This window comes from Pleurodeles waltl, chromosome 7, assembly GCF_031143425.1.
Source record: "Pleurodeles waltl isolate 20211129_DDA chromosome 7, aPleWal1.hap1.20221129, whole genome shotgun sequence".
Lineage (NCBI taxonomy): Eukaryota > Metazoa > Chordata > Amphibia > Caudata > Salamandridae > Pleurodeles > Pleurodeles waltl.
The window spans coordinates 575,371,204-575,390,719 of record NC_090446.1 but is presented as its reverse complement, the minus strand read 5'-3'; the positions used below and the strand labels follow the sequence as shown (position 1 = coordinate 575,390,719).

The 19,516-nt window shown below is 47.6% G+C and overlaps 1 protein-coding gene across 1 annotated transcript in view; it reads left to right on the top strand.

Annotated features, from left to right (window-relative positions):
• The window catches only part of TBC1D10B (TBC1 domain family member 10B), a 255,385-nt gene that overhangs the window by 136,677 nt on the left and 99,192 nt on the right, over positions 1-19,516 (top strand). The window contains exon 5 of the mRNA XM_069244376.1: positions 14,627-14,741. Coding sequence (XP_069100477.1) covers positions 14,627-14,741 — 115 coding nt within the window. The remainder of the gene's footprint in view (positions 1-14,626; positions 14,742-19,516) is intronic.

The window sequence follows — 19,516 nt, the reverse complement described above, 5'->3', positions numbered from 1 at the left end:
TCGTCTCCCAAGCAGTCAAGGATGGGAGAGACGTGGCGAAGTTCACAATCCGTTGTGGGCTGGATACGACTGACTCTCTGGGCAGATCGGTTGCTACGACAGTGGCCTTACGGCGCCATGCCTGGTTACGGACTTCTGGTTTCTCGGGGGATGTCCAACAGTCAGTCATGGACATGCCATTTGATGGCACCCGTCTCTTCGGAGACAAAGCGGACTCGCCCTTGGAGAGGTTCAAGGAGTCCAGGGCTACGGCTCGGTCCCTTGGCCTTTCTGCCGCCACACGTCCCCCACAGTCTGCTTTTCGTCCCTTTCGTGGCCACGGAAGGGGCGCCCTGTCGCGTCCTCAACCCAGCCACGGGCCATGCACGCTGGACAGCCTATGTGTGGCAGGGGGCGCGGAATCCCATGTGGTCGTGGGACAGGGAACCAGAGGTCTGTCCAGTCCACCCCTGCCCCCGCAGCAGTCTCCAAACCTTTCTAGTCCGTCCCCTCCTGCCCAGTAGGTGGCAGAATCCGCCATCACCTGCCCCACTGGGCACATATCACCACGGACGGGTGGGTTTTGCAAATAATTCGGATGGGCTACTCTCTCCCTTTCGAATCCGCACCACCACACATGCCACCATCCTTCCATCCCCTTTCGGAAGATCATTTGGTGCTTCTCCGCCAGGAAGTCGCGGCTCTCTTGGCCAAGGGAGCTATAGAAAGGGTCCCTGTGCCAGAAGTAGGTCGTGGTTGTTATTCCCACTACTTTCTGATACCAAAGAAGGACAAAGGCTTGCGCCCTATCCCAGATCTTCGGGACCAGAACTACTTCCTTAAGAAGGAGAAGTTCAAAATGCTCACCCTGGCTCAGGTTCTGTCTGCCTTAGAGCTGGAAGACTGGATGGTAGCGTTGGACTTGCAGGACGCTTATTTCCACATCCCCATCCTGCCTGCCCACAGACGTTACCTACGATTCGTGGTAGGTCACGAGCACTTTCAGTTTACCATGATCCCTTTCGGCCTTACCAGTGCCCCTCGGGTGTTCACGAAAGTGATGGCGGTGGTTGCAGCTCATCTGCGCAGGTTAGGGGTCTCAGTCTTCCCCTACCTAGACGACTGGCTGTTGAAGGCGCCTTCGCCCCAGAGAGTGGTCTCACACCTCCAGACTACGGCGAACCTCCTGCACCAGCTGGGGTTCACTATCAATGTTCCGAAGTCACACCTGACTCCCTCTCAGACGCTTCCTTTCATCGGGGCAGTTCTGGACACAGTGCGGTTTCAGGCTTATCCTCCACAAAAGCGAGTTCAAGACATTCAGGCTATGATTCCGATCTTTAAGCCTTGGTCTTGGGTTTCGGTAAGACAGACTCTGAGGCTGCTGGGCCTCTTGGCCTCCTGCATCCTGCTAGTAACACATGCCAGGTGGCATATGCGGGCTCTGCAGTGTGACTTGAAGTTTCAGTGGGCGCAGCATCAGGGGAATCTCTCCGACATGGTCCAGATCTCAGAGGGGACTGCAGTGGTGGCTTTTGAATCCCAATTGGGTCAATGGCAGATCCCCCTCCCTTCCCCAACCAGATCTCTCAATAGTGACAGATGCGTCGCTTCTGGGTTGGGGTGGCCACATGGGAGAGGCAGAGATCAGAGACCTCTGGTCTCCGGCGTTGTCGGGACTCCACTTAAACATGCTGGAGCTCCGAGCGATCAGACTTGCGTTGAAAGCATTCCTTCCCTCTCTCAAATGGAAAGTGGTGCAGATGTTCACGGACAACACTACCGACATGTGGTACTCCAACAAACAAGGCAGGGTAGGGTCATGGACCCTATGTCAGGAGGCACTACGCCTCTGGACATGGCTGGAACATCAGGGCATTACCCTGATGGTCCAACATCTGGCGGGCTCTCTCAACGCCAGAGCAGATGAACTCAGCCGCCGACGATCACGAATGGCGTCTTCATCCAGAGGTGGTGCATGGTCTCTTTCTCAAGTGGGGAGATCCTTGGTTAGATCTGTTCACCTCTGCAGAGAACGCGCAATGTCAGCTATTTTGCGCGTTGGAGTTTCCAAGGCGGCACTCGCTCGGAGACGCTTTTCGTCTCGAGTGGAACTCCGACCTCCTTTACGCCTTCCCGCCTATCCCTCTTCTGCCCAGAGTTCTCAAGAAGATCAAGAGCGACCGGGCCCAAGTTATCTTGGTGGCTCTGGACTGGGCTCGAAGAGTGTGGTATCCAGAGCTACTGAGCATGTCCATCGATCCTCCTCTCAGACTGCCTCTTCGGGCGGATCTTCTGTTGCAGCAGCAGGGGACGGTCCTCCACCCGAACCTGTCCAACCTCTGCCTTCATTCTTTGGAGACTGAGCGGCAACAGTTGACGGCATTTGCCCTTCCACCCGAAGTCTGCAATGTTATCTTGGCAGCCAGGCGTCTCTTGACTAAAACTGTATACGCCTGGCATTGGAATAAATTTGTGGCATGGTGCACCAACAAATCTGTTGATTCCCCCTATCTGCCTCCTTTTAGAGGTTCTTCTATTCATTCTTTCATTAGCCCAGCAGGGCTCTGCATTGGGCACTCTTAAGGGGTATCTGTCTGCCATTTCCGCCTTTCTTAGGCTTCCTGATCAGCCCTCACTCTTTAAATCTCCTCTTTTGAGTAGGTTCTTAAAGGGGCTCACCCACTTATTTCCTCCCACTCCCTTCATCATGCCTCAGTGGGATCTTAATCTTGTGCTTACTTTCTTGATGTGTACTCCCTTTGAGCCTATGCATAATTGTCCCTTACGGCTCCTCACATTCAAAAGTGTCTTTCTCATCGCCATCACCTCTGCTCGCAGAGTGTGTGAGCTTCAGGCCCTTTCTTCAAAGCCTCCGTACTTGTCCGTACACCCCGACAAAGTGGTGTTACGCACTAGCGCTTCCTTTCTTCCTAAGGTGGTTACACCATTTCATGTAGGCCAGTTCATCTCTTTGCCCACCTTCTACGCACCCCCACATCCTTCCCATGAGGAGGAGAGACTCCACCGTCTGGACCCAAAAATAGCGTTGGCGTTCTATCTCAATCTTACTAAAGACTTCCGGGTGGACGATCAACTCTTTGTTGGCTATGTGGGTGCGAAGAAAGGGAAGGCAGTGCAGAAAGGTACCATCTCTCGATGGGTGCTTCTTTGCATCAAAATGTGCTACGCTTTGGCGAAAAAGCCACCTCCTGACGGCTTGCAGGCTCATTCTACCAGGGCCACTGCTGCATCCACTGCGTTAACAAGCAGAGTTCCTGTCCTGGATATCTGTCAGGCAGCTACGTGGGCGTCTCTGCACACGTTTGCTAAATATTACTGCCTGGACAGTCTGGTCCGTCGGGTCGGCTACTGTGGTCTTTCGGTCCTGCAGGACTTTCTAGTATGATCTTAGTTCACATCCCACCACCGAGGATGGCATTGCTTGGGTATCTATTCTAAGGTAAGGAATCTGCAACTAGAAGTCTCTATCAGATGTACAAGTTACTTACCTTCGGTAACAAAATATCTGGTAGAGACATATTCTAGTTGCAGATTCCTTACCGCCCACCCATCCTCCCCTCTTGCGAACTGATTTCTAGGGACAGGGATTACCCCCTTTCAGGTCCTTAGCTCTGGCGCACCAATATCAGTGTTCTTAGCAGCTCTGCGCTCTGGCGTGGAAAGTCGTTAAAAGAAACTGACGTCATTGCACGATTGCTGCATCTATGTACTACTCCCGACGTCATCACAGCGACCACGACGCCTGCGGATTCAATCGACGCCACCTACCGATGCGCAAGGGTATTGCTCGAAGAAAAAATCTCCAGATCCAGTCTGATGCCTGGGGGAAAATTCTAAGGTAAGGAATCTGCAACTAGAATATGTCTCTACCAGATATTTCGTTACCAAAGGTAAGTAACTTGTACATTAGTTTGAATGTAGTAATAATAGATCAAATTATTAATAGATAAGATAAACCGTTTCACTAATTAAATATGAAAGGCAGGTGACATGGAAAACAAAGTGGTGATAGCCCCCATTTCTCTGTATTGTTATAGCAGAATCAGTGAAAAGGAACTGCTTGTAGTGAGCACAACAAACAGCGAGTATCACAAAGAATCGTATTGGATATCTTACTATGCCATACTCCCAGCACATGCTTAAGTGCATGCTGTTAACTAAGGCTTCATTCTATGATGCTTGTGCTATGGGCAGTGCTTGTCATTGTCCTCTTACTAGGTGTGTCTTTTGTTTCTGGGGAGCCACTGTCTGGTGATTTTTTTGTTGTTGTTGTGTGTGTGCGCCTTTTTTTGGTTGAGCTTGCTGAGGAATCCATGTCAAAAGTGGAACTGGTTGTTACAGAGACTGTAGATGTAGTAGCAGGGAGCAGATCTTGCCTGTAGGTAAAAGGCATTCAGGACCAGAACTGTTGTGTTCTATTAGTCAGCAAAACTACTGCTACAGGTGGGAGGATTCCCATTGCTGTTTTGGGGGCCCATACCCACCTGCTTAGGAGGGGGGATTCTCAAGTAACCTGCTCTTACGCAGACCTTGGGGCCCCCAACAAGGAGTTGCAGGTATCAGTGTACTCCTGCCAGCTCAGCCTGGCATGGGTCACTGTGATTGCTCAGACTTCCAAATCCAGCTGCTCAGAAGATGGTTGATATTGGCCCTTGCCAAATTCCTTTGCTCCATGTTGTACCGTTTTTTCTGTGATACGGGTATATGGAAGATGGTGTAACTCCACAGAAGCACCAGAAAAAACATCTGCTTCTCTTATCACGTGTCACAGGAAAAGGAAGTTGGGCACAGGGTTTAAGGTAAAGTCATTATGCCTGCTAGTCCGACCTCCTGTCTTGGAAAGGCCGCTTTAGTGCATACTCACAAAACACAAGATAAGAGAAACTAAGTGGTTGGACACACATATAAGGAGCTCGGTACCAGATACTGTGCCTTAATTTCCAAATCTAAACCTGTAATTCAGTTTATCTCGCGTATCTAAGGTTGTGACCAGTTCAAACTGAAACCTTTAATACATTGGGTTTCAAACTTAAACACAGATTCACGTCATTAGAATTTCTTATGATCAACTTCAGTAGCTATTATTGCAACCTCTGCAAAACAGCAGTCATATGATGGACCAAGTTTTGAAACACATTTTATCTTTGAATCAGGTTTCTAATTGTTTCTCACCAATGTTTATGTACCGAGGACAGTGCTGCTTAATGGGTTTTGTAACACGGTTAGCACAGGTTCTGTGACTAATGATACTGGTAAATCTACAATTCTTTCACTGAAGAGTTTGCTCCACAGAGAAAGGTATACATGAAGTAATTAAACCTATCTTTCCTATAGCCAGTGCCAGGTGGGCCCCATGGATCCAGGGCTGCTCCACCCGCGAGCCTGCAACCTTCCAAGAAGCCTGCTCCTGTGTTGTTGATTCCGGCCCTGCTGATGGCCTGCAGGAGCCTCTGCCCCATTGTCAATCCTGATTCCAAACAGAGCCAGATTGGCATTGCCTGATGCCAGGGACAGCCGGTACTGTGCCTTCTGAGTTGACCCATTGCCTTTTTCTTTTGATAAGCCTGTGGAGGGAGGCAATTGGGAGGGATCGGAGGACCCTTATGCAGTTCACCACCCTTTTAGATGGACCAGAAGGCACCTGGTATGAGGAACTGGCAGATGCCAGTGTGTTAGGCACTTCACCCAACACTGGCTTGGTCACTTCTGCTACCATGGCTACAGAGAAGGGAGCCTCCTTTGCATTGGTGTGGTGCCTGAGGGCGGCTGAGGTACTGTTTATGCTGTCCTCTGTGGCAGTCAAAACAAATGTCTTGACAGAAGTGCTTCGGCCGGGAGCCACCCCCTAATAACCTCTACTCCCATTCAATGAAGCCCTACAGATGTCCTGCTTGAGGTCTGGTCCGAGCCCTGTGCACAGGATGATTGCCTGACACTATCGCCCTCCTCCTGGGATCCCCAGTTTCCTCACTCAACATCCCACCCGGAGAACTTGGTGGTCCAAGCCTCCATCTCTCAAGTTAAACATGGCACATTCCCTACCACCCTAGCGGATAGAGAATCCAAAAGACTGGACAGCTTTGGCAAGATGATGTTCTATTCTGTTAGCCTCGCACTACAGTCTGTAACCACTGCATACCTTTTGGGCTAACATAATCTATCTCTATCTCTATCTTTCTATTCTCCCGCCCCCCTCCCCCCCTTGAGCCATACTTACCAAATCCATTTCTGATGGGGTGTGATGCAGCAAAGTTCACTATTAGATGTGGCCTGGACACAGCTGACTCATTAGGCAGAGGGATTCTGTCATCAGTGGCACTCAGAAGGCACACCTGGTTGAGTACCACTGGCATTCTGGGGGATATCTGGAATTTGTCATGGACATGCCCTTTGATGGCTGTTGCCTTTTTGGAGAAAAGGCAGTCTCAGTGCTGGAACACTTTGAAGACAGCAGGAAATGGCCAGATCTTTGAGCCTATCCATGGCTTCCTACCAAGCCCAGTCTACCTTTTGATCCTTCCGTGGCTTTATAGCAATTACCACCTGCAGGAAAATCTGGGCATGTTTGGAATCAAACATGTTTCAATCATACCCCAATACTGTTGCCAGTATTGTTTGTTTGATTCCATGCACTCTGAGGGCTCCTTAGAGGACCCACAGCACTGCTCCTACTAGTCTTCTGGGGGTTTTCCAGGCAGCCCAGGCTGCTGCCACCCCTCAGACAGGTTTCTGCCCTCCTGTTGCTGGACCAGCTAAGGCAGAGGAAGGCAGCTGATATCCATTCACACTCCTTATATTTAGTAGTCCATAATCAATGTTTACTGAATAAAGTTAATTTCTCCATAGTGTGTCTTCTCATATATTTGTTATAATTCATCAATATCCATCACCAGCCTTCACAGCCTTCATACCCATCCAACACGTGTTTGGTCAGGGATATCTCCCACCAGACTTCCTCAGGGCTTGTCTTATTTTTAATGCTTGCATTTGCCAATCTCTGCATTGGGTTTCTTAATCAAGATGTTAGCTTTTCATGTGTAGTTGTATTTCGTTTCCCTCTCCGGCTCCAATGTGAGTACGTTCATCAAGTTAACAGGACATCCCACCTCCTTCTGAGTTTCTGCATTTGAGAGTTTTATTAAACTTCTCAACTAATCCATTTGTTTGAGGATGGTAAGGCGTGGTGAATTTATACGTGATGCCACACTCCTTCCACATGGCTTTAAGGTAAGCAGACATGAAGTTTGCACATTAGTCTGGTACCATCTGTTTAGGAAAACCAGCCCTTAAGAAAATTCCCTGGAGGGCTTTGGCCACTGCAGGAGCTGTAGTGGTCCTAAGAGGGATGGCCTCTGGATACCTGGTGGCATGGTCCACCACCACCAGTATAAATCTATTGCCAGAGGCTGTTGGAAGGTCCAGGGGGGCAACAATATACACCCTAACCCCTCAAAGGGCACCCCAACCACTGGTAGAGAGATTAAAAGGGCCTTTGGAGTGCCACCTGTCTTGCCACTGGCTTGGCAAGTGACACAGTGGCGACAAAACTCCTTGGTGTCTTGCTTTGCCCCAAGTGGCCTGCAAGGGGAAAGACATGCTCTAGAGTTAACAGGAACTCCCTAAAATTCAGAGGGATAGATAGTCTCCTGGTGGTACCAGGTTTAGGGCCCCTTACTTCTGAGTAAAGGAGACTGCTATGCCAGTACACCTTATGAGTGCCACTGACATCCCCTGCCTCTTGTGCTGCAGCTTGCTACCTTAAGCTCTCCAGTTTGGGATAGGTTTTCTGTTCCATACTGAGTTCCTCCCTGGTCAGCCCCCCTGCACCCACGAGCTCAGCTTTGATCTCCTCTGGTGTAGGTTCCACCCAATAAGTAGATTCCTCTCCCTCAGGAGTTAAATCCTCACTGGAGGCTGGAGCAGGGGGATACCTTTTTACCCTTTCTGCTCTGTTGTTTACAAACCTCCTGGGCCAGTGTTCCAGGCTCCAGTGCTCCCTGTTCCCTGTGTTTCTTGGATTTTGCTCTGGTAATGACAAAGAGCATTGCTGCATGGGTCTCCAATTCCACTTCAGCCGAAGCTGGAGTCTCCAAGTCTTTACCTAGCAGACATTCTACAGGTAGATCAGAGGGCACTACAACCTTTTTAAGGCCAGTAAACCTCTTCCCCCCCCCCCCCAAAGCTAAAGTAAATAACTGCCATGGGATGGCACAAAGTGTTATTGTGAGCATCAGCCAATTGGTACGTGTGACCAAGTAGGTGTTGCTCAGGAGACACCTTTTTTTCAGTCATCATAGTGACACTGGCACCTGTGTCCCTCTAGGCCTCAGCCTCAACACCATTCATTAGGGGACACTGCCTGTACTTTACCCATGTTAAGGGGACAGACAGCTACGATGGCAGTCAGTGCCCCCATCGGAGACCAACACAGCCTCAGTAGTCTCTCAGACTAGTCCAGATCCCACTACAGTCCCCAAGGTGAGCCCAGCTTCAATTCTGGACTGACTACTGTTATTGTTACCACTGTCATTGCTAGGGGCACTAGGAGTAGAGGTTTTATTAGTAGTGGTGGGGGCTTGGTGGCTTTCTTAGGACATGAGCTGCCCCCTGCACTGTGGCCTTTGTTCTTCCAGATGTAGCACCAAGGTTTCCTAAAGTTGGGGTAAAATGATTTATTCTTACTCCCAGAGGAGTTTTGTGGGCCTGATGACTCTTTAGTTTTATCCTTGTCCCCACCCTTTCCTGATGCTTACCTGCTTTCCTCTTTTTGTGGTCACCCCTGTGTGAGTTTTTCTGCTCACCCTGGTGCTGACCCCCTTGTCTGCCTTCTTTCCCAATTCTTAGGGTGATGTCAGATCAGAGCCCACCAGGTATTGATGCAGCTGATCAGATAATCAGTCATTCAAAATGTGCTCTTTTGGAAGCAAATTGCATAAGCCCTGGTAGTCACTCACTTTACCTCCATGCAACCAGCCTTCCAGAGCTTTAACTGAGCAGTCCACAAAATCTACCCAATCTTAGGAGGACTCCTTTTTGTTTTCCCTGAACTTAATCCTGTGTTGTTCAGTGGTCAAACCAAAACCATCTAACTGCATTTTTGAGTGCTGTGTAATTGTCTGCATCTTCCTCCCTGACAGTGAGGAGTTTGTCTGTGCCTTTGTCAGAGAAGGACAGCCACAAGATTGCTGCCCACTGCCTTTAGGGAACCTTCTGTACTTCACAGGCCCTCTCCAAATCAGCGAACCATTTGTAAACATTATCTCCCACCTTGTAAGGTGGAACTATCTTGCCCAGGTTCCTAGAATCATAGGAGTCCTCCCTGATTCTGGTGTTGCTACAGCTAAGATTGCTGCCACCATGGGGTGCTAACCTCAAACACTATCTCTCACTTTCCACTGCCAATGTCTCCCTATCTAGGGCTAGCTGTTGCAGCTGCAGCCTCAGCTTGGCCTCCAACCTCATTTTCCTAAGCTCCATATCTAAGGAATCTTCCTCTGAGGTGTAGCAATGGGTCCCCTCAGATACTAAGGAGACATGATTATGGACAGAGGAGGACCTATCCCTCCTTCTGGGGGACTCCCTGGACCAACCCTCTGAGTAAAGGTGGCCATACTGACATGACCCTCCCCCCGACTATCTGAAGTGCTCCCAACAGGGCTGTGGTGTTCCCCATGTTCTTCCTGACCCTCCCTGGTGCAGCCTAAATCTTCCCTGTCTAGGACTGGGGGCCCCATTTCTACTTCCTCCTCCTCCTCCTGGCTGCCAGCATTGTCCTGGTCAGCGTGGAGGAGTAACCCTAGAAGCAGACTCCTATTGGGATTTCTCCCTTTCTTTAGTTTTCTAGAGGCACACAGCTTCCTCAGCTCTTGGACAGTAAGACCCTCATAGTGAGAGTCTGGGGCATGAGAGTTGTGCTGTACTGAAGACATTCTTGCTAGAGTTGTAGGTGTACCTAACTACTCTAACAACTAGGCTCCCTAGGAAAGTTTGGAGCAAGGGCAATGCTAGACCCCTAGTGTTCCCAAATTTAGGAGACCATAAATACTGACAACTAAGTGTATTGTGTACTTAACAGCTAGTACTAGTCTTTCCTTTGGTAAGTGACTAGTGACAGAGTGGTAAGGCAATTGCAGGTGTCTTATCCTACTGCTGCACCACCAGTGTAGGAAGCCTGCCTCATGTGTGTTGAGCACCTATGGTGTTATCACCTTACACCAGGGCCAGGTATCCCCCATTAGTGAAGTGTAGGCAGTGTCTAGGAAGTCAGGGCTCTCTAGAGGAAGTTGTGGATGAGCGGACAAGACTTATCGAGGAGACTTACAAAGCTTATTCCATACCACTACAGTCACCCAGCACTTTTACACATTAAAGAACCACACAGTGTTACAAATTAAAGGTACTTTATTATAGTAACACAAACATATATAGGCAATACCCCAACTGGAGGTAAGGGAACACTATTATATACACATTAGAAATCAGTACATAGCATAGAAAGCAAAAGGCGTTTTGTACCTTAAACAGTGAGGGCCCTAGAAGAGGGCCAAACCATTACTAAAAAGTGGAATGTGAAAGGCAGTCCCCCACCCAGGGAAGTGGAATCAGTAGAAGGGAGCTGAAGGAACCAGGAACCCCAAGAGGTGAGTACCAGAGTGACCCCAGCGACCAGGATAGCAGAGGCAATTACCTGGTTTTCCCCAAATTCAACAGAAGGATTTTGGAAAAGGATTGTACAAGACTGGAAGAACCTAAAGGTGGATCCTGGCAGAAGAGGTCTTGGAAAGGAAAGGGACCAAGTCCAGTTCGAGTTGGATAGTCTGGTTGTGGCCGGAGCCACTATTCACCCTTCTGTGGATGCAGGACTAGGTTGACGGTGGACGAAGGTCAGCGGTGTAGCACAGAAGCAGAATAGGAGTTTCAGAAGTTTTGCAAATGATGTCCTATGTCGGCAGGCGTGATGCAGTCTGTCAGTGGTGCTGGAAACCCAACGACAAGCCTTGGCAAATGCAGGAGTCTGAGAAGAAGGTTTTGCAAGGCTGAAGAGGATCAGCAAGGTCAGGGGGACCTGACCCAAGGAGGGGAGTCCAGGGTGACCCTCAGCTCCTGGGAGAGTCACAAGAGGAGGGGACAGCCCCCACGGGCAGCAGGCACAGGAGTCGCCGTGAGGCCCACTCGCCACATCTGAAGAAGTGTCCCACGTCGCTGGAGCACCAGGCAGGAGACTGTGTGTTGCTGGAAGAAGTGCTGGGGGCTGGGGCTACACGGAGGTTGAAGATCCCTTGAAAGAGAAGCAAACGAGCATTGGTAGCTGCAAGAGTCACAGTGCACAGGAGTACTGTCCTGCATGGAGAGGCAAGGGCTTACTGTTTCCCAAGCTGGACAGCTGGTAGAGAGGACCAAGGGGACCGCTCCTGATCACCATCTGTGATGCAGCATCCAAGCAGCTCTGGACTAGAGAAGATCCACGCGGCTGTTCGTCATTGCAGTTGGTCCCTGCGTATTCATGGGAATGACTCCTTCACTCACAGGATATTCCTGCTTACTTCCTGTGCAGGCCGAAAACTCATCCTCAGAGGATGCCCTGCCAGGGAAATGTTGCAATTGCTGGAAGGAGCCAGAGAAACAATGTTGCAGAGTGGAGTTGTCTCTGAAGTTTCTGGATGGTCCAGTTGCAGTTCCAGTGTCCAGAAGATGAAGTAAATGGTACAGAGGAGTCCTGCTGGAATCTTGCACGTCAAATCTGAGGACCCACCCAAAAGGGATACCATAAATAGCCCATGAAGGGGAATTGGCCACCTAGCAGGGTGACCACCTCTCAGGAGGGGGCTGTGACATCACCTACCTGACCTGGCCACTCAGATGCTCCCAGGGGCCTCCGCTCACCTTGGATTCAAGATGACACAAGCAAGTGGCCACCTGGAGGATCTCTGGGCAGCACCCCTGGGGTGGTGATGGACAGGTGAGTGGTCACTCCCCTTTCCATTGTCCAGTTTCGTGCCAGAGCAGGGACCGGGGGTCCCTAGACTGGTGCAAACTGGCTTTTGCAAGGAGGGTACCAAATGTGCCTTTTAAAGCATACCGGTGGATTGGGGAGGCTACCCCTCCCAAGCCATGTAACACCTATTTCCAAAGGAGAGGGTGTTACCTCTCTCTCCCACAGGAAATCCTTTGTTCTGCCTTCCTCTGCCTGAGCTGGTGAATCAGCAGGAGGGCAGAAACTTGTCTGAGGGATGGCAGCAACGCGGGCTGCCCGGAAAACCCTAGAAGACTAGTAGGAGCAATGATGGGGGTTCTCAAAGGAACTCCCAAAGTGCATGGAATCATGCAACCAATACTGGCAACATAGTGACAGTGACATGTTTGATACCAAACATGCCCAGGTTCGGAGTTACCATTATGTAGCTGGACACAGGTAGTTTAGTGACCTGTGCCCAGTACATGGGTAAAATGGCTTCCCCGCGCTTATGAAGTCCAGTGTAATGGAGGTGGCATTTGTAGGGGCACGTCTGATCATGCAGGGGTGCTCTCACACACAGATTCCGTCACCCTGCCCTATGGGTTAGGAGGGCCTACCATAGGGTGACTTACAGTGACCTGGTGCAGTGATCTGTAGTGAAAGGGTACATGCATCTTTTCACGCAGGCTGCAATGGCAGGCCTGCAGACACGTTTTGCATGGGCTCCCATGGGTGGCACAATACATGCTGCAGCCCGTGGGGAACCCCTGGTGTGCCAATGCCCTGGGTACCTAAGTACCATATACTAGGGACACCAGTATGCCAATTGTAGGGTGTGCAAAGTCCTCAGCAACCAAATTTAGAGGGAGAGAGGACAATCACTGGGGTCCTGGTTAGCGGGATCCCAGTGAAACCAGCCAAAACACACTGACAGCAGGCAAAAAGTGGGGGTAACCATGCCAAAACGAGAGTACTTTACTACACCATGCATGTCATTTTCCTCCTAGCCACCAAGGCCAACAGGCTTCCCATCCATTACGCATCCACGGACGCTGTTCACGCAAACCATATGGGCCCACCGTCCAAGACAGCCACCGCCCCATGCCCCTTTAGTTTGCCCTCATACCAGCACAGCAATCCAGTGGAGGCAGGATGTGCCATCACCTGCCCCCACTAGCAGTCCATACAATCGGACAAGTGGGTTCTTCTAATTGTCTAGAGGGGCTGCTCCATCCCTTTTCTGGGACCCCCACTGGTCTCACAACCGGCTGACTGAGTACCATCTCTCATTGCTCTGTCAGGAAGTATTGGCTATTTTGGCCCAAGAACCATGAAGGGGTGCCAGCATTAGAAGCATGTCGTGGTTGCTTGCCCGCTACTTACTAATGCTAAAAAAGGACCTAGCCCTTTGTCCTATTCTTGTGATTCACTTTCTGAAAGTCTTCGTGAAGAAAGAAAAGTTCAGGAGGCTCATGTTAGCTCAAGTCCAGTGTGACATCGACGTGCGAGACTGGATGATAGTGCTAAACTTTCAGTGCACTGTGCTCTCCTTTGGCCTTACAAATGCCTCTCGGGTGTTCACTAAGATGATGGAGATGGTTGCAGCACATCTGCATAGGTCAGGGGTTCCAGTCTTCCCCTACCGTGACATTTGACTGTTGAAGGCGGAATCACCCCAGGCAGTTGTCTACCACTTCCAGACTACTGTGGACCTCCTGCAGTCGCTAAGGTTCACTATCCACGTGCCAGTCACACCTGACTCCCTCTCAGATGCTCCCTTTCATCTGAACTGTTATGGATAAAGTGCAGTTTTGGACGTATCCTCCCAAACGGAGAGTCTAGAATATTCAGGCTATCCTGCCGATGTTTCCTAGATTTCAGTGAGGCTGACTCTGAGGCTGCTGGGTGTCATGACCTCCTTCATCCTGCTGGTAACACATGTCCATTGGCCTATGCAGCCTCTGCAGTGGGACCTGAGGTCTCAATGGGCACAACATCAGGAAAATTTCTCTGACTTCATACAGGTCTCAGAGGAAGCTGCAAATGACCTGCAGTGTTGGCTGAAGAACTGTAATTGGGGTAGTGGCAGACACTTACGATGAAAACATCTTTTCTGGTGGCCATAACATCATCCAGGAGGCACACGGATATCAGAAGAGATGTGAATGTAAGAGTGTACACCCTTCAGTAGACTGTTATAATGAACCAAGGGCATCATTTTTACTTCTTAGGATTGTAGATAGCATAGAACAACAAGCTGAGGAATTCATTTTAAAGATAAATATATTTTACATCAAGAGTCCATGATACTTCTTCCCGCCCAAAACATTTTGCTGTTTCAATAAGACTATTGTTCATTAAGTCTTTCATTTGTTCATTCTTTTCTTTCTTTGAAAGACTATGTTTTACTTTCTAGAAATCCTCAGAAATTTTAGGTTTTGAAAAAAGGAAACTGGGTGATCTGTATTTTTTGGGTTTAAGGAGAAAGTGGCTAAAAGAACATGAAAGGATTCCAAGTGCTATCTACTTTACTAACTTTAGTGCCTTTGATGGAGAAGTAAAGCAACACTATTCCATTTGCAGATGCTATGGTGTATCGAAGCAACTTGGTTTGCCTCTTAGGTATGTGCATCATTTTAAAATGACCAATTGCCATTGTCTTTCCAGACAGCAGGACCTATACCGTATTTTGAAGGCATACACCATATACCGGCCAGACGAAGGATACTGTCAGGCTCAAGCACCTGTAGCGGCTGTCCTGCTAATGCACATGCCTGCTGAGGTAAGGACTTACAATAATTTTTTCCAAAGAAAGGGAATTACTTACTGTAGCAGATAACCAAATACTATGTCTTTACTTATCTTTACGTAGCATACTTAACTGTGACGTATCTTTGTTACATGATGAATTATTTTTAGAGCACAGTAAACACTATGCTTTTTACAGCTTAAAGCTAAAACAAAGGCTTAAACCGTGGAAAGAAGCATAACTAGGCCTTAAGAAACAACAGTTTAAATCAATTACAAGTAAATTAAAAATTACTGATTGAACCTTGTTTTGAGGCTTTGTGAAATCTCAGAAGAGTAGATTCCTTCCAAAAGTAGGAGGAAAGGGAGTCCCATGTCCTAACTGCTTCCATGGAGCAGGCTCTGCTCCTCGAGAGTTAGATTTGGGTATTTGGAGGATGACCTTTTCAGCAGAATGCAGGAAGCAACCTGGTCTGTGCCATTTTAAGTTAGTAGCTAGGAAGTCAGGAGATGATAGATAGACATCTCCTTACCAGAGTACCTTAGCTTTACATTTTCTTGTTTCACACTGTATCCAATGCTGTGCCGACATTGGCTCGCCTGACCACTTCTTGGAAAGAATGGTTGCAGCATTCTGAAACAGATGAATAGATGATATCTTGCAGAGATGGTCATTGGAGCAGCCAGGTAGATGGTGCGCTAAAGTTCAGTCTACACTAAATCAAGGTGTTGACTGCTGGAAGTTGTTATTAAGCTTGAATAAATACCACCACATTTCAGGGTCTGTGTTTCAAGAAAACTGATGGAGACACATTTGGGTGAGTGAGAATCAAGTATAAGATTGGCTCGGACAGATATTTTTAACAAAGTCTGATGGCTTCTCTGTTTCGCAGGCAGACTGATTGAATTCCAAAAAGCAGCATTGTTTTTAGTGATGAGTGTTTTTTTCCTCTGGGTTGTGCTTTAAAAAAAAGTTCATGGATAACAGCTTCGGTTGAAGGATAGACAGTTGCTAAGTACTTTCTGCGTTGTTTGCAATTAGTACGTTTTGACAAGCCAAAAATCAGCTGTGTATCATATCTGAACATGCAGAAGTAGACTCCTACAAAATGGAGACATTTAGCCTAGGGTCTCTTATAAACAATTATTAAAAACTGAGATCAGATGGAACCTGAGGAAGAAGTGCATTGCCGTAAATCCACTGAGCAGAATTTATTTTTAGCAACCCCTGGTTTTTCTCTTCCAAAAATATTGTAATCCATGTCAACACTTGGCCTGAAAAACCTAATTCTTCCAGGGTCATCTCCAGTATGGCATGATGGATGCTGTCAAAAGCAGCTTAACGCCTAAGAAAACTAGTACTCTGGCACCACCACTTCTAGTCTTATAAGCCAGATTTAATATTAGGTTGACATTTCTCTGGCGTCTTTTGGTTTGTATTATGCCACCCTTTTGTATTTTACAAGGGCAGATATCGAAGATTTGAAAAAGAATGAAACAAAATGGAGTGACCATATAAATGGAATTCGATGTCCCCACTACCATTAAAATTTGATAAATGCAAGGTCCAGCTTATTGACCTATTCTGTGGTTGGCTTCCTAGAATCAAAATAAAGCTGGCAAGGCAATTTTTCGGTTTTAGCAATGAGCATACTCAGTCATTGAGTCAGATTCCAATCTTCAAGAAGAACATTCTCCTTTTCAAGGGTCAAGGCACCAACCACTTCATCCAAGCCTGAGACTTCGTTACTGCTGACTGGGATGGCAGAAAAGGTTTTACTTTTACATTTACATGAAAATATCAGCCAGTTAATATCTGTTTCTAGTTGTTTGTCATCAGCTTATGGGCTACAGCAGCCACTCCTCCAACTAATTTACCCACCCTTCCATGCAATGGCTTTAGTAGCTCCAGGGAGCCAAGTCATCCAACATCAGACAGCTGTGTTCCTGTTTGACATTGACTAAATCATATTGCGTACACCCGAGATCTGCATTTGGAATCTTTCTGTAACTGAATTTCTGATTAATACATCTACCTGTGGATTCCTCACCTTTTGAACATCCCCAGTGCGCCAGCATTTAAAGGAAACTTTACTCCATAGCTCTCCACATCGTGGACGTCATAATGCTATGGCTCCTCACGCAACTCCGTCTGATGTCATCAGAGCCATAAGAAGCCCTGGTCGGCATGTTGACGTCGGTTCCCTATTTTCCACGCCTTCAACATGTAACGTTTTTTTAATAGCTCTCAGTTACACATTTTAGATTTCCTTCAGTACTTTTTCTCCGGAGTTGCAACTTTGTTGCTGGAAGAAAGAATGTCTCCTCCAAGGAAGTCTGGATTTAGGCCGTAAAAGGAATGAGAAGGTCAGATGTCTATTACTGACCCTCATGATGGTTGCCTTAAGAGTTTGTGTTCTGATCATGATGTAGAGACATACTTACCATGTCAAAAAATGAACCCCAATGTGTTAAAGGAGAGGGAGGAGAGGTTTTTCATGGCGAAAGCCAAACAAGGAAAAAGAGGTTATCGGAAGTCAAAGTCGCCAAAGCCCCAGTTTTCAAAGTTGTTGAAGAGAAAACACAAGAAAAAGCAGCGTCATTCTTCTTTATGCCATTCTTTGAGGGATGATTCTCTGATGTCGGGCTCACAGAAGTGAGGGAAAGAAGATAGATGTGTGAGGTGTCTCCAACTCTATCTTCGATGCCCACACCGACATCGCCTATGAGCCCGGCTCTGACTTTGCGTGGACATCCTGATCCTGGGTCTGAAGCATAGCCTGTGCCTTTTAACTCACTTAATCCTCTGGCCCAGGAGCAGATTTATCCAGCATTTCTAGCTCCAGGGACAGATCCATTGGAGTTTCTAAATGCCATGTTTGGCATCTTTGCAAGTGCGTTGGCTCCATCTTGTGCGCCTGTGGGCTCATGGGTATACAATCTTATTCAGTGGGTGGATTCCCAGCGCCGTACCAGCAAGGGCCCTTTTTTTACCTTTTCTTCCTATGCTTAAGGTGTCTTGGCCTCACCCAGCGCCGAGGAGGTCAATTTTGTGGTTTTTTCGGAACCGGTTATGCCTTCTCTGATGTCGGTTTGAATTGCTGCAACATTTCGTCATTCGACTCCAGGACCCTCTGTTCCTTTGACCCAAGGTTCTAAATCACCAGCGCCATTGCTAGATTTACCAGTGCTGCTGCCGCCGCCGATTAAGTCAAGGCAGAAATCTAGAATAGAGGCTCAGAGACTTCTAGAAGAGGAACACTATGCTTTGGAAAGAGGCAATCTTGAACAAGGGGAGATAATTCAGCTGGACTCGGATTATGAAGGGTTGGACACAGCAGTTCTCCTAAATGGGATCTGTTAGCTCCAAAGGGTATCTCTCCTCCTGAGGCCATGTCGTATCTCTCTGTTTTAAATAAGGTAGCTGAGATGTTAGATCTGCCTTTACCCTCGACTGAACTTCAGTCAAATTTGCTGACCAAGGTATCACATTCTTCGACTTCTTCTCCTGAACCCCTTGGTAATTTTTATTGCTGCATTGACATAGGCAATCCTGGAGATCTGGCAGAAGCCCATAACTTCTGCTACTGCGTCTGGGCCGATTGCAAGAAGGTTCAAGCTGGCTCCTGGAGACCCCTTGTTTTTGTCTTCACATCCCTTGCCTGAAAGTGTGGTTGTGTAGGCCTCGTGTTCCAGGTTTACTCCTGGGCCATTTCCTACTTCCCCCGGCTGATAGAGAGCCAAAAAGAATGGAACAGTCAGCAAATAAGGAGTTCTCTTCATGAAGTATGACCTCAAAATCAACTAATGCAACATGTTTGTTAGGTCGCTACCTACATGCTCTGTTGGACTCTGCTAAAGCAGTAGTACCAAAATTGATGGAAGTTGTCCATGGCCATTTTGTTGAACTCCTGAATAATGGTCAAGCTGCTGCATGCTAGGTCATCCAGTCAGGTCTGTACACTGGTAACTCTGTGGCAAGAGCAATGGAGACCTCAGTTGCTTCCAGGAGGCATGCTTGGTTAAGAGAGTCTTTATTTCTCCGAACATACAAACAACCTTGTTAGATCTTCCATTCGATGGGTTGAAATTGTTTGGTGCTGATTACAAATTAAGGCACACGTCCTGAAATGTCCAACATGGTATTGTTATCTTCGCATTTTATTTTCATCTTCAGCTCAAGCTCTAGCAAACACGTATTTTGTGTGGGATGTAACCCATTGACTTCATCAGGGCTGTGAATGATATATATACATAGCATTGTAAAATCATCCCTACATACTTATGTCATAACCACATGCCAAACCAGTCTCCAGTGTGAAACAGGCGGGAACTAGTGTGAACTAAATAACACTCTACTATGCTATAAGGAGTTTAAATTCTTTGGGATTGAATATGGGCCTAAGAACCCTCAGGGTGCTAATAGAGAATTGCATCTCAGAAGGAGAGTATCGTTATGGATCAAGTGTTTAAGGGTGGTGGAGAATGGGCTTGACACTGATAAGGAAATGGTATATTTTTGGGGGGCTTAATAAAATGTATGTTAAATAATATGAAGAAATTGTGAGGCATGTAAATAGTGGTAGCAGTTTAGATTTGGAATGACGGTTTGGTTAATGTATCATTATGAACTATGAATTGTTATTTATTCAATATTGTAATTAAGTGCACACATGTGGAACGAGTATCAATAGCACTGAGAGATCATAATTACATTGGTCCTGTATGGGTTATGGACTGCGGTTCATCTAAATCACAGGGAAGTGCATACATACGTGGAATGAACAATAATAATGTTGGGTCATTATG